The sequence below is a fragment of the Carassius gibelio genome, chromosome A20 (assembly GCF_023724105.1).
Source record: "Carassius gibelio isolate Cgi1373 ecotype wild population from Czech Republic chromosome A20, carGib1.2-hapl.c, whole genome shotgun sequence".
Classification (NCBI taxonomy): domain Eukaryota; kingdom Metazoa; phylum Chordata; class Actinopteri; order Cypriniformes; family Cyprinidae; genus Carassius; species Carassius gibelio.
The window spans coordinates 17,198,713-17,214,586 of record NC_068390.1 but is presented as its reverse complement, the minus strand read 5'-3'; the positions used below and the strand labels follow the sequence as shown (position 1 = coordinate 17,214,586).

Below are 15,874 nucleotides of genomic sequence, written 5' to 3'. Positions count from 1 at the left end.
CTCGAATGTCACACGTGGTTTCCAGCCCAGGATCTTAAAGGCTTTGGAACTGTCTCCCTGTAGGAAGTCCTGGAGAAAGACAAAAAGAGAGTGAGACAGGGAAAAACAACGATGAAAAAAAAAAAAAGGCTAAGGGGTGGTTTAGTCCTTCTTTATTAACTGGACCTCCCAATCTGTACACCCCCACACACACTCTTCTTCCCTCTCACACACTCCCACACACAATCGGCAGCACCACACACACAGGTGTCAAGCTCCGTGTCTCTGGGGGAAGGTGAGGGCCGAGGCAGGCCATCCATTCAGCACCCCCTCTTTTCCAGCCCCCTCTCAGTGCCAGAGTATGATGGATTGTGTGACTCTTGTGGTCTAACCCCTTCTGTTCTCCTGCCAGGACAGCAACACTCACACCCACACACACACACACACACACACACACACACACACTTAAAGGTGCTTCTCAGGGTGGCAGTAAAGGCTTTGAGGGTGTCCTTTTGCTGCTGATCTGATTACACAAGGAGCCAAAAACACACTCTCACAACAGCACTTCTGTGCTTTGACAAATGAGAGCTCTTGTTCCAAAAGCCCATATTTTTATGCTGAACCCTGAGAAGTTACATTCACGAACTCATGGTTCCATTTTAGCTCCAATTAAATCATTTAAATGACATAACCATATTTTAAAAGACTAATTAGCGAAATAGCATTCATTCATCAACATATGAAACCGCATGCAACCATCATAATCAAGATACGTATTAATGCGGCATATTAATCATAATTAGTCTTCACTTTTCTGAAAGCTAAATTAACATCAGCTGCTTTTGTCACCCATCCAAGTCTTCACATGCAAACAACTACGGAACTGTGTCCTGACAGTGTAAGTTTACAAAGTGTTTGAACTAAAACGGTATTAATTCGATGAAACTGAAGCATAGCATGTGCATGTGAATCATGCGTTGTATGCAACAGCTGTTGCTATTAAATAGAAAGTCAGCAAGTCAAGACATATCGAAGGCACAGTGGAAGTTCACAAGCAGATTTTAGTTTCAAACACTGGGTGTTTTTGCTTGTTTAAAGAGCATATCTACATGCGTCAGGGTTTAAAACAGAAGCCGCACCTGCATAAATGGTAAATAAAATGGAAATGAACAATAAATAAAAGCGATAGTCATCATCTGGGTACATTTTTATTGTGTGTGACCGAGCACTTAACGTAAAGGAATTCAGGACTCTTAGAGTGACAGACCTTCACAAACATCAAGCAACTTTTGTTAACTTACAGCGTGGCTACACATGACATTTGAGATTTTAAAATGACTCTGCATGCATGCATGTTTCAGCATTAGGAAAAAAAAACAGCAAGCTCTATCAAACTGTTTCAAGCACGCACACACAGCAACGCTCTTGTGCACTATTGTAGGACAGTGGAGTCAAAGGTCAAATCCACTAAAGCAATATGACCAGATTGACCAAAGTGGGTGTCTAACTTCCTTTGATGAGCAAATCCCTGGAGATTTGGGTTTGTATTGTTCATAAACATGTCCGAATCAGTCATTACTGCTTTCACAATGTATTATTTTACTTAAATCTAGATTCCATTTTATCAAGATCTCTACACATAAATAAAACATTATGCTATTTTCTGTGTATATGTTATGAATTAGTTTTGTAGTTTTATTTTTTATAAAGGATATATCTTTTTATACACACATACATATATACAAAGTAAAAAAAAGTTTGTGGTCAGCACGATATTTTAAAGGAATTATTTTATATACGTTAAATTGATCAAAAGTGACAGTAAAGACTTTTTTCCTATTTGAAATAAATGCAAAAATTCCAAAAATCCTGAAAAAAAAAGACTGCTGTAAAACTTTTCAGTTTTCAACTATAAAAAGAGGCAAGAGTACAATGCAAAAAAATCTGATTCAACACAAAGGAGAATGTCTCTATCACAGATTCTTGTTTCAAGTGTTTAATAAATATTTAGATGATCATGTAAACCCTCTCCAGCAAAGAGACACTAACCCCAAGTGTCTGACACTTTCAATGCACGGGAACACGAGAGACACAAGAGCGAGATGAATCCCTCGAAAGTACATGCTGAAACACAACTAGAATCCACGGCTGTTCGACAGACTTCAGTCTGTGCCGTGCAGTTTTGTGTGTGTGAGAGTTGTGTTGTTTGATGCAGGATGTTTAGGAGGGATCAAAGACTCTAATGATTTCCCTTTTCAAACAACAGCCAATCACAGAGCAGAAAAACTAAAGCGCGACATCAAAAGCCTGAGTGCAAAAGTCCATCGGAATCTATACAAGCTAAAGTGTCAATGTGTTAAAAGCCAGACCTGAACGACAAGATCGCAACATGCAAGCATCTGTATGAGTAACACATAATCAACGGTGTGTTTATTACTGAGGATCTGTGTGTGCTTACATGTGGTATTGGCAGTGTGTTTGCGTGTTTACAAGCCTCAGAGAGCTGTATCTTCTCAAGCAGTACAAGAGCGTACAAGAGTCCTGCCTGCCAGCGAGAACATGATTCACCTCATTCAAATGACCCAGATGCCTTTTCAAACTTCATCTCACCTCCTTTTAATGTGCTTTCAGTGTGGTTGGGGGCAGATAAGAGAACTACACTGTAAAAAATACAATCATGATTTTTACGATAAAAATTGCAAAACTGCTATGGTAAAAACCTGTTAACTGGTAACAGATACTTTCCTTATTTACATTAAAAATAATAATAAATCTCACGGGACCATAAAATACAATTAAATTGACAGTTTTTCAGGTTTCCTGTGTGACACACACATTTGATGGTCTATCACTGAAATAACTATCTTTAATATCAGATTTTTTTTTTAAATAGAATTTTGTTACATATTATGTTTTTTGTGTATTACATTATGTGCACCTTATATAAATATAAATATACACACATATAGATATGCATATACATACACACGTACATATGTATGCATATATATTTGACTCTATAGGGTTTTTTTTTGTTTGTTTTTTACCACCAGTGTATTTGGAGGTTGCCATTGCATTATAAAGATTTTAGTACTTCAGTAGGTTGGTATACTAACATTATTTCAGTTACTGAAATATACATTTTTAAGTTCAATTTGTTCAATTTGAAAAACCTAAAATATTACCATGCCACCCTATTTTTTTAAGGTAAAGTTCAGGTAAGGCAAGTTGCCGTTTTTTAAAAATAATAAATCTCACTTCTAGAGATGGGCGAATCAATCCTGAAGTATAAGGTGTTTTTATTTACCAGTGATTTCGTTTATTAAGCAGAAAATAATGCCTACAATATGCCTTAAATTGGATGAAAAACCTATAAATAATTGTGTGGAAGGGATTGTCCTGTTCATCTGAACACACGCAAATGTTGCAAGGCAGAATCAATCAGTTACAGAAAGCGTTCACTTACTTCTGACAGTACATTTAAATAGAGCTGCGTTTCCCAAGAGTAGCCTATAATAAGAAAGCATTTATGTTTTTAGAAAAGGCAGCCCAGAAACAATGCAGAAAAAACATAGGCTATATGTTTGAGTTATTTCATAATAAACCTATTGAAAATTGTACCCTAGTTTGTGGAGTACATTTATTTAAATCTGAATGTTAAAAGTTCATATTGCTCATGTTCTTTTCTGTATTGTTAATATAAATCACTCTCAGAATAAAAAAGCTTGCATTTTATGCATGCAACAGCCTATTATTGGCAGCCCCTTATGACAATGAACCATGGTAAAGTGAACACAAGTGATTTCCTTGGTTACCACTACAGTAAACACATTTAAACCATGTGTAAACAAAAATATAACCTAATAAGTTGCAATTAAGGCATATTGAATTTTAAAATGCATTTCAAATATGAAGTTAAGTAGGTATTATTACCCATTGTACTCATAAAAATTAAATAAATTCCATAATCTAAAAGTTCAGTTTAGAAGTATCGTATCCATATCGATATAGACGATACTGGCCATTAAAAGTATTGGTATCGTATTGCAAACAAAATATGTGGTATCGCCCATCCCTATTGACTTCCACTTTTGCTCTGTTGCTGAACACAAAAAAAAATATACATTTTGACTGTTTTTGTCCATACAGCGAAAGTCAGTGGGCTCCGAAACAACTTTGGATTTCGGTGACTTTCATTGTAAGGGAAAAAAAAGGATATTTTAAACTTAATGTGTTCCACAGAGGAAAGAAATTCACACACTTTTGGAACAACATGAGGGTGAGCAAAAGACAGAATTTTCATTTTTGAGTGAACTATCACTTTAACACTACTAGAATTAGAATCATGAGCTCCTTCACATTTCTAACCCATGTGTGTGATAAAAAAAACAGCCTTGTCTGGAGTGATCGAGAGTGAGAGAAGAGGAGGAGAGAGAGGACGGAGACAGGAATGACTTGGAGAGAAAGGAAAATGATGATAAATTGAAAGCTCAGAGACACGAGCAGTGTGAAAGTTAAAGAGCAAGAGAGGAGAAAGTGCGAAGGAGAGGGAGGGAGGAATGCGAGGTGTCAGGAGTTCAGCAGTCTGACAATGTGAGTAAGAGTGCGAGAGCCAGAGTTAATTACTCAATCAAGATAACGAGCCCGGGACATGCCATTTACAGAGGGCAGCCCACAATTAACCTCTCCTCTCCCATTACACACAGCCGTGAAAGTGGGAACATGCACACACACACCCCCATGAGGTAATTATGACACATGACACAAACAAACACTGGTACACAAATTAACACACATTTACAAACAGTCCAAGACACCTGCTGGGAAGATCTACTACAGCACAGTATTTTTTTGATCTCTCAAAATTAATATGCTTGTTTACTTATTGCTAAATAGTGGACTGCTAATTTTACTTTAAGTAACGTACTTAGTTTCTGGTTTTGACCTAGTTTAAAGAAATATTCCAGGTTTCAATACAAGTTCAAATAATCAGCTCAGACTTAGATTTTAGTCTAGGACTAGGCTTAAGCCTTGTCTGTGAAACTAGGGGTAAGTGTGTTTTAAAATGTAATTTTACCTTAAGTGTGAAAAATCAAACAATTTTACAACTTAATTTCCATGAAAACTTACAATGTTAAACATCGTTTAAACATATTTAGAGTTCATATAATACATGAGAATTAACATAAAAATTAATTTGACTATAAAATTATAAGAATTACATTTCTACTTTTAAATCCTACAAAATTGGCCTGGTTCACCCTCTTTGTAAATGTCTCGCTGCAATCTTGATGTTTTTTTTTTTTTTTTTTTTTTTAGAAAACAAGGAACATACAGAATTGTTTAACATTAGACCAAAAATGCTGTCAAATGAGCTTAATTTTTTACTGCACGCTTTAATGTTGCAACCTTTTAGTTTAATAGACATCTAGTGATTTAATCTTCACATTCTCTACTGCTTTTGCTCAAAAGGGATTTTCTTTCTTCCGTAAACATTTAATTTATAAAAAAATTCACCTGTTTACTTGGGATATTTACACTTGGCTTGGTTTTTACATGTTATATTCTCAACTCTCATTCTTTTTAAAAACTCTTTCTCTTTCTTTCCCCTCCGTGGGGCCCAGGGTGGTTCCGCTCAGTCAAAGTCCTTCAGGAAATACCAGAGAGTAGGCCAGGGGAGAACGTACACCCCTCTCTCCCTCTTTATTTTTTTAGTTCTGTTCTCTCTCTCTCTCCCTGATGCTTCGACAAGAACGGAGTGCGGGACAGAGTAGAACCGTGAAAAAAAAAGTCTCAGGGCGCTAGGTAAAAAGTGCCATGTAACATTATGAAAGTGAGTTAAGCTCTGCTGTAAAGTATGATGGAAATAAATGTGGATGTATAAACGGTCATCGTGAGGAAAAGCTGAATGGTAAGAGCGTGGCTTTATTGCAGGTTTGAGCTCTACCTGGCAACCAGCCAGACTCTTTACAACATCATTCACACTCAACTTTAACAACTCTGACCTATTACACTGCATATCACCGTAAAGCTGTCACAAAAAGCCAGCCTCTCAACCACAGCAACTATAATACCCAGAAAACCCTAAAGACTGCACTACCCATAAAGCATCACGACAGACAACCAAGGCTTAAGCTCTGCTTAATGCGGGGGACCTGCCTTCAACAAGCAAATAAATCTAAAAACACACAAAAGCATGCAGGTCAGTTGGCCGCTAAGCTTTAGCCTAAAAATAAAATGGATCTTGCATTCAAATTAAAAGCAAAGCTGCAGGTAAGTGATGATGCAGCTGTGTTTTGCATGCTGGTACTATGACGCTCAACATGTGTCAGATAAGACAGACTCCTGCATTCACAAACTGAGGGCCTCCATGTGTGTGTGTGTGCTGCTCACTACAGGATGCTTTTTATCTCGCTCCTGACCTCTGCCACAGAGCAGATAAGATCACCCCATCCTGATCCTCGGAGTGAAAGGTCAAAGCCATCTTTCATTCCAGAAGAAACCAAAAAACATGCATGCGCTTACATATTACGTACAAACAGTAATAATGCACATGTGCCAGTTATAATGTCAAAAAGTATCTTCTGTAATCAAAAAGTATCTTCTTTCATTTCAATGTAGAATATTAAATATCAAGAAAACATGCATTTACCACTAAAAATACACAATGTGCCATAAAAGAAGAACGGTCTCAAACAGAGACGCGTGTAATTTTTTGATGTCTTTGAGTTGCTGGAGGAAACATGCTGACATATCTACCATATAGTCCTAATCTCTGATAATCCACATAATTCCATCATGTTGTGGCAATTCCTCAGGGTCGCAGAGTCTGAGTTGATTTGATGAAATACACACATGGTGAACTGCAGGCAGTGCAGCGTGTGTGCTTTGTCTATCATCAGCATGCATGCTCACACTTACACTTACTTACTGTACATTGCATTTATATTCCTGGCAGACGCATCCTGAAAGCATTCATACACATTTTTCTGCTTATTTTCAATAATCCTTGCTGCATATGCCACCACTTAACACAATAAGGCATTCTTAAACCTTGTAAAAATGCAATTAAAAACCAATTAAGTCAGCTGAAATTTCGGCATGTAACAAAATAACCACACTACAGTTAACCAAAAACCAAAAACTTTGAGATGTGCACATAAATTCAGCTGGGCAAGACATTCATAAAAGGCCAGAGTTACTAAACCGAGTGACTGCTGCAAACTCGCCGTTTGTGGAATTCGTTGCATAAATCAAAGCTTTTCGCTTTCATTATGCCCTCTCTCGTACTCCTTTCTCTCTCTCTCTCTCTCTTTCAAAATGAAAAATGAAAAGAAAAAAAAAACATGAGGGTTTCCTGGGGACTGTCTGGAAAATAAAAAAAGCCTTTGGCTAACTTTGGTCCTCCTTCCCCAAAGTGCCTCATAAAATTGTTTAAATCAGCATCCGAAAGAATGAAATGGATGTGCAAAATCATATTTGCCGAAAGGCAGAGCGGAGACCGCAGGGTTCACGCAGCGGTCTTCAGCGGCCGTATGGGGGCCACATTCATCAGTTTGAGCCTTCACTATTAAACCCTCTCAATCAGCCAAAAAGCAGAGAGCTTGGTTTTGATGTGTTCATTATTGCACCCAATCCGCTGCGTCCTTGTGCATGTGTGAATGGGAAAATAAAAGTAAGCGAGAGAGAAATAAAAGAATGGACACTGTTTACTTTACAGTGCTCTCCTGCTGGAAATCATAAAAAAAGTTACAGAAATTCCCTCTAATATTTCAAGCTTCATTTAAATCGTGGTATTTCAGGCCTTAAAAGCAAGTTAGCGTATTATTTCAACACGCACACACGGTTTCTTTGTCTGAGTAGATGGCGTGTGATGGACAGACAAGGCCAAGCGCATTACCTGCTTTTCTCATTGTGAAGCTAAAGCTACGCATACCTCCTGAAGGAATGTGAGCCAGTGTGTGTCGACTGAAAGAACACATCCAGTGAAAGCCAGATACAGGTTGTATTTGCAGGAAAGCTACAGATGAAATCTTCCCATACGCACAGATCTCTAAAGGTTATGCAAATAAAGATGACCGATTTGAGTTTCATCATTCGCTCACGATTTACGCACATCTAACCACAAGTTACGTCTGGCACGATAGCCATCCCTCAGAGGCTTCACATGTTGATTTTGGGAATGATAATAATGCATAGAGCCATTCATCTAACAGCAGTTTTGGGTGTGTCAGTTATTTTTAGCATTAACGTGGGATCTTTAAGCCAGAAGATTTTTATCTGTAAGTAATTATGCTTTCATAAATGATGCAGGTGTAGTGTGAATTAAAATAAATTAGGATGGCTCAAAAAAACAGCAGTTCATGTGACGATTGCAGAGGGTCTTTTGCATTTTCAACCCACTGATTTCCTATTAATAGGTGTGTAATTCATCCAGTTACCCCTTCAGGCGAAGAAAGTGTGTGTACTGGCAGAGAGGACCAATGAGATTATTATTTTGTTCTATTCTGTTTCTGCCAGAATAAGTGATTTGATTAATTACAGGCTTCATCCAACAGATTTGAAACATGTTCACATGTAGCCTGTGGACAACGCATTTGTAAATCTATCGCAAATACACACACTCGCTCTCATTCATCCTTGTAAGTGACCTGCGTCCTGTACTGACACTCCAGCCTCCTGAGGAAATGCAGTGATTTACTTTCTATCACCGAGGTTAAGGGTCAAATTCCCATTTGGCTTCTGTGTTGATGGATGGCCTGCTCGGTTTTTGCCTTTCAGAGTCTCTTTAAGTATCTTGGGCTGATATTATGTAACAGCATTTTGAGGTCATCAAAACCTGATACCAAAAACAATGAATAGTTTTATACCAGAGTAAGAGATTTCTGTCTTTCTGCAATGATTCTTCTTAATCCTCTGATGTCACTCATCTTCAGACTGCATAGACTCACACATCTTTCTGTCCTACCTTTATATATTTTTTCTTCCCACAGAAAAAGATCCTTGGAAACTAATCTATACACAACAAACATGCATATCTGGTCTGCCAACAATCATTTTGTGTGTGTTTTCTTTTCAAATTTAGTGCCCTTTCTCATTCCTGAATGACCACCCAACACACACATACACAAACTGACATCTACTTGTCAGTTAAGGTCTTAAGGACGCATGTTTTGTCTACTTGAGTACTTCATATGTTTTTTTATTTATTGTTGCTGTCTAAAGGTTTGGGGTCAGTACGATGTTGTCTCGATGTTGTCAACTCACCAAGCTTGCAATTATTAAAACAAAAATTCAAAACAGTAATATTATGAAATCTTATTACAATTTAAAATAACTTCTCTATTTGAATACATTTTGATATGTAATCTATTCTAGTCTTCAGTGACACACAATCCTTTAGAAATCATTGCTGATTTGGTGCTCAAGTAACATTTCTTATTATTATCAATGTTGTTTTGCTGCTTAATATATTCGGGGAAATTACAGTATGATGCACTTTTTCACTGTTTTATGCATCCTTGCTGAATAAAAGCATTATTTTAACTGACCCCAAACTTTTTAATGGCAGTGTATAAACAATGTAGCATAACTGGCCAACACAGATTCCCCCCACATTTCTAGGAGATGTCAACACTTACTATATGTATGATATTTTATAATCTTTGACCTTCTAAGGGCACCTTGAATGTTCTGATCTCCTGCTATTTGTTTCAGGAAGCTACAGACACAGTCTTGTAGTGGCTTACCACTTCAGTTGGCCGGTAGTACTTCGGATCCACCTTCACGTGAATCACTCCCGTCTCCTGACATCGGCCCACCTCCTCCTCATTCTTCCCCTCCCACCTAAATGCGAGAACAAGAGCTTTGAACACATTCCTTCATCTGTCAGCATACGTGTTACATATTTACAATATTTATGGTGTGTTTGCGTCTTGTTTTGCGGTCTTGTACAGCCAGTTGGCGAAACAACTCCAGATGTGCCAGATTAACCAGATGGGCTTGATCTGAGTTAGATGTGTGTGTGTGTGTGCACGTGCTCTTACACAATGGTTTTTCCCACATGTTTGAAGGCCTTCTCCACGAACTCCCGGACGCTGTGCACCTCCCCCGTCGATATGACAAAATCGATAGGCTCCTCCTGCTGCAACATCAGCCACATCGCCTAAAACAAACAGAAACAACAAAATCACTCTCATTATTATAAAGCACAACCCATTTCAGTTGAGGCACATGATGTCATTAAGAGATTGATGACACCATATCAAGATGCAAACGATATGAAGGCCTCATATAGGACTATTTTCACAGGTTCACATTTGAGATCAAGTAGCAAATACTCCCCCACATTCACACACACACACGACACAGATTCAACGCAGACACATCTGCGCCGAGTAGGATGTGCTTTTATGTGGTTACAAACTTACACACACACCCCAACACACAAATACACATGGCCATGGCCGTCCCCGTCCCGACGTCAGCACTAGGCCTCATGGGAAGCCAATTCTGGGAATAAAGCACAGAGTTCCCAAGTCCATACAACAACTACACAACGAGACAAACGCACAGACTCTATCTAAATAGTGATTTAGATGAAAGAGAGAGTGCTTTTGGAGAAATAAATGGTGAGATACTTAAAACAAGAATGCTTGCCAAGAGGTCAATGGGTGATACTCTTTTGTCTTTTTCTCTCTGGCTTTAGCTCACTCCCTCTCTCTCTCTCTTTCTCTCTCTCACACACACATTTTCTGACTCCAGGGTTTTAGCGTTGAGCCAGTTGGCCGGAGAATCGCCCCATTACGTTGACAGGACTGTGCTCTTTTCTTCCCTTCAGCTTGATGGAGGGATAAAGACCCCATCAGCACGTTTTATATGCTGCAGTGGGAGCGCCGCACTTGGCCGCCCCAACTCATTCATATTTCACTCCTGCTGCACTCACTTAAAAAAAAAACCCTCTCAAACGAGATAACAGACAGACCGGCAGACCATAAAACGTAACACTGAAGGAACTCACACAGCATTGGATTTGATCACAGCACAAAGTCTAAGCAATCAGACTGTATTTTAAACATCTGTAGGTTAAATAAAAATGACTGTTCTACATCACAAACCACTAAACACCCACTGCGAAGGATAAAGACTGTGGTCTAGTCTGATGTGTAAAAATTCCCTCAACACACACTAGCAGGTATCAAATTTTTTTAGGTATAAATGAGAACATTTATCCACCATAAATATATATATTTTTTCCCGACCAATAAACTGATTTTTTGCATTATTTTGTTAAGAGCAAAACATGAACACCCCTCACAGAGCTGAATCACTGCAGACAAGTCGGTCCAAAAATGTCTAACGTAGAAATGTTGTGGTTTTAGTAAATACTTTTTCTTCAGTGTTTACATTTTTTTAAATTAAGAATAAATATTTTGTCCCAATGACAACTGATTTATTAAACATACTAGTGACAAACCACTCAAGTCACTGTGTCATTCCAAGCTTTCGTCGTCTGTCACAAAAACATGAAGACAACACATTGCGATGTTGTTCCTCATGTTTCTGTAGAGGGATATTCCGCATGTGTGTCGTCACAGAGTTCTGGAGAAGATGAATGTCTGACAGTACATTTCCCCCTGAGGTAAACGTTGTTAGTCATGACAGATGTTATCTTTAGAAGACGCGAGTCAATGACATCAAGCTGGGGTCAGACTTCTTACAGTTTGACATTAACTATTTAATATTGCAATTCCTGATAAAATGACCAGCTAACTGGCAAGTCATTTTATTTATACAAAGAGTTTACTAGCAGTTGGTGCTATGTGAGTGCTAATTCTGGAGTACACACACACACACACACACACACACACACACACAAAATATGTTATAATGACCATGATGAAACCATGAGGCTAGTAAGAGAAATGTCACAATCTAGAAAGGTCAAAGGTCAAGACAAAGCTTTCTATCTTCACCAATACAGCTTCTTAGTGATGAAACCAACATGTAATAGAGGTGACTGTGTCTGTGTGCCAGAGAGAAAGACTGAAGAGAAAACAAGAGGGACAGACATAGCATGAAACAGAGGAAATGGTCTGCAACATTCTCTGATCTTATTTTAGTCTCGGCAAACAGCATTCTTGGATTTTTTTCTCTCTCTTTCTCACCATCATACACATTGATGTCAAAGTGTAGCACTGTAACAGATTAATTCTGGAAGCCTTCTCCATTGTGTTTGGTTTGCTTTACCGGCCATTATTATTCAGCAACTTTCTGGATTTGTCATCAAGAACTTGAGGTGGTTTAGAGCCAGTGTAACAGGAAAAATATTCTGAAATGAAACCCGGCTCGTACTGTATCTGTCTTAACATCCCTTGCTTTCCATCCTTTTCTCTCCATTCCTCCCTCACGCGTCTCTCCAAGGATCATTAGCGCTGTGAGAGACAGCTGAGAGGCCTGCAGCTCAACTCCCTTCTCCTTCCGTCCTGTTCACACACACTCTCTCCTGGCGTTATGAGAGGGGTCTGGATGCTGAGGCTCTCTGGATATTTAGGCAACAACTGTACAAGCTTTGTGTATAATAAAAAAAATCAATACACAGTCCGGTACCTCATTATATGTACTATTGTCCCGCAATATCATACTCCTAGAGCTCCTATAGCTTGCTAGCCCATTTCAGATCCTCTCCTTTTACTGAGGTTTTTCATTCCCATCTTAAAAGGAATAGACTAATATGAAAAGCTTTATAAATAATTGTAATTTGATCTGACTAGAAAAAGTAATAAAAAGGTAAAGTGATTCATTAATAAAACAAAAAAGGCAATACAAATTTTATTTTCAATTATAAGTCTGACTTCAGTTCATTTAAAAATTCTGTTATTTTTTCCTGTCCTCATGTCATTCCAAAACTGTTGAACATAAAACGAGTTATTTTGCAGAATATTTAAACAGTTTTTGCTCATGTAATGAAAGTCTATGAGGTCCAAACATCATCTTTTTGTGTGTTTCACAGAAGAAAAAATACAGGCTTCTTCAGTCCAGCGCCAGGACTTCGGTCACTTCCCTACAACACTGACCTAACAATAATTATCCTCTGATTCAGGACCTGTGCATGGATTGGTAAACACACGCATACATCTGTTTAACTGATCACTTTAAAGCTCAGCGAATGGGTCACAGAGGTGGAGCAGCTCAAGGGAAGTTTCCTTCTCTGGTGAATCAAGGCATTCCAAAAATGACATGTACGTTAGTTTGTTTTGAATCTGTGTCAGTGTTCCTCCTGCCATCCGTCCATGCAAGCAAACATAAACTTGGATGAGAGAGAGGTGAGTTTAAAAGAAGGTGAAGGAGAAAACAAAGGATTAACTGTGATGACATCCTCTTCTCTGCTTCAATGGCTCTTTTGTTTTTATACGTCTGGGCGGGTGTGACTATATTTCCCTGCAGGCGCTTTTGAATGAAATATCCTGAAATATTCAAATCATTTCAAATGATGTCATATATCTTGTGCAATCACTAGTCATATGACTGTATGCATCCAATCACAATTCTCAGACAAATTTACAGTTTTTCCAAGTTTAGAAAAAAAAAAAGGAAAAAGTCATTGAAATTATGATCTAGCAGTAATTGAAGTATGGGAATTATGTAGTAAAAAAACAATTATTTGAAATATAGATCAACTAATTTTAAGATCACAAGAAGTCAAATTTAGTCCAAAGATGCATGTCTTTTAAAACTTTGGACTGGTAGTGTATAAAATGTATATATATTACTATATATTTATAATATAGTAATAATTGTGTAAGTAAAAAAAAGGTAAACCCAAAGACCGAAGTTAAGTAAAGAAGCTTTACAAAAAAAGTTACAAATTCTAAATAAAAAGTACAATATAAAAAGTTAAAAAGTGAATCAAAAAGTTAAGTATTTTTAAAACTTTTATATTATTATTTACAAGAAAAAAGTATAACGTATCTTTCTTTAAAAAAAAATTATAATAAATTCCTCTGATTTATTATGTAACCTTTTGGCTATTTACATTTTTTTTCAAGTTTGTTACTCTGCAATAAACAAACCTGCAGTTCTCTCTATAACACTATATCTAGTTCAACCAAACACACATTTACGACTGCAACACAAAAAAGAGCAAAAAGTACCCACACACTCTAACTTTATGCCATGTAAAGAATTCCTTGCAGAAGAACTGTGTGAGTCTTTCAGGTAGATCCTGCCCTGTTTTAATATAACTATTCATAACTGTCCACCGGGAAGGTCACACATATACACAGCCTGGAACAGACTCTGTAGCTCCAGGAGTCATTGGTTTAGAAGGGTGCCTGTTTTTTAAAGCCTATTTTTATTTTTGGAGCTGCTGAAAGTTTAAATACTCCACTCTATCCACCACAACACACACACACAGACACAGTCTTTTTTGTACAGAGCACAGAAGTACTCTGTTTAAGGCAGGTGGTTTGAATTATGCTGAGACAGGCTGTCATATGGTGACACTTGCTCACATACACATACACTGAACGAGAAAGAGAGTGAGAGTGTGAAAGAGCAGACAAAGAGAGAGAGAGTTAGCACGACCACTAAATGAGTGTGAGAGACCATGAGTGTGTTTTTGACTGTGGATCACCTGGTTACATCATTAATGTTATTTTAAGTTGACTTTTCCACACAGCTCACGTTACTTGTGCAGGGCAACACAAAAATTACAACACTGTTTCACAGAGTTCACCATTACACACGTCATAAAACATGGAATAATTCCAGTCAGATCATCTGAGCTGACGCATGATGGATCTGTTTGATTAGAACATCTACTAAAGTGACATTGCTCCAAAAAAAGTTATTTGTCCACCCCCCTTCCATCCAAATATTCATGAATTAAAATAAATAAATAAATACAATTAATGGATAAAGCAGCGTTTCCATCACAAAAGTTGGATAAAAATATACATGGATGACTAACAAGACCCGAGAAATGTGTTCCTTTAAATCTAACTTAATACTTAATAATACTTATATAATATATATATATATATATATATATATATATATATATATATATATATATATATATATATATATATATATATATATATATATATATATATATGTATTTTTATTAAACATTATTTTATATTTGACATCCCTTCAAATATCTTCTTTTAAATTAATAATTAATATTTTATTACCAAAAATGTCATTGTTAAAAATGACTTATTTTAGATTATTATACATTTTTTTATAATTGTTAACATTGTTTTATATCAAACATTACCAATTTTATTTTATATTTGACATCTTTTCAAATAACTTTACTTTTTAATTAATATACATATTATTGTATGATTTTTTTTGTTTGTTTTTTAGCAATTTACAATTTTATACATTATTAAAAAAAAAAAACATTTTAAGTATATCCCAAGAGGCACGCTGGGAATCACTGTCCAATAGTAGATTTGAGTGGTACACTTTTCACTATGATTGAGGCTGAAGAGCCAAACTGTAGATTGTTATATCGATCATGAAAATGACTGACCAGTAGAGACAGGAAGAAACTATAATTTAATCTGATGAAAGATAAAAAACGGTTACAGATGCAGTTTATTGACTAGAACTCATATGCATCCAGACAGTGAAATGTGTGTGTGTGTGTGTGTGTAAGAGAGAGAGAGAGAAAGAGAGAGCAGTCAAGATGGTTATCAGGGCCGTTTAGCCCCTCGTTGAGAGCAGATTGGTTACAAATTGGAAAATGAGGAACAGGTGTGTGAGCAGGGACACACACTCCCATACACATCCATTAGCAGTGCACACAACTTCTATATCCACAGAAATTCTTCAAATGGGAAAACAGAAGAGTTCAACACTGCCTTCTATAAATGTTCGCAAT

At 37.1% G+C, this 15,874-nt stretch overlaps 1 protein-coding gene across 2 annotated transcripts in view; it reads right to left on the bottom strand.

Annotated features, from left to right (window-relative positions):
- The window catches only part of LOC127938782 (GDP-mannose 4,6 dehydratase), a 62,822-nt gene that overhangs the window by 584 nt on the left and 46,364 nt on the right, over positions 1–15,874 (bottom strand). For both annotated transcript variants that reach the window (XM_052535647.1, XM_052535648.1), the window contains 3 exons: positions 10,026–10,144; positions 9,729–9,825; positions 1–69 (listed from right to left, as the gene is read on the bottom strand). In XM_052535647.1, the coding sequence (XP_052391607.1) occupies positions 1–69; positions 9,729–9,825; positions 10,026–10,144 (285 nt within the window). The remainder of the gene's footprint in view (positions 70–9,728; positions 9,826–10,025; positions 10,145–15,874) is intronic.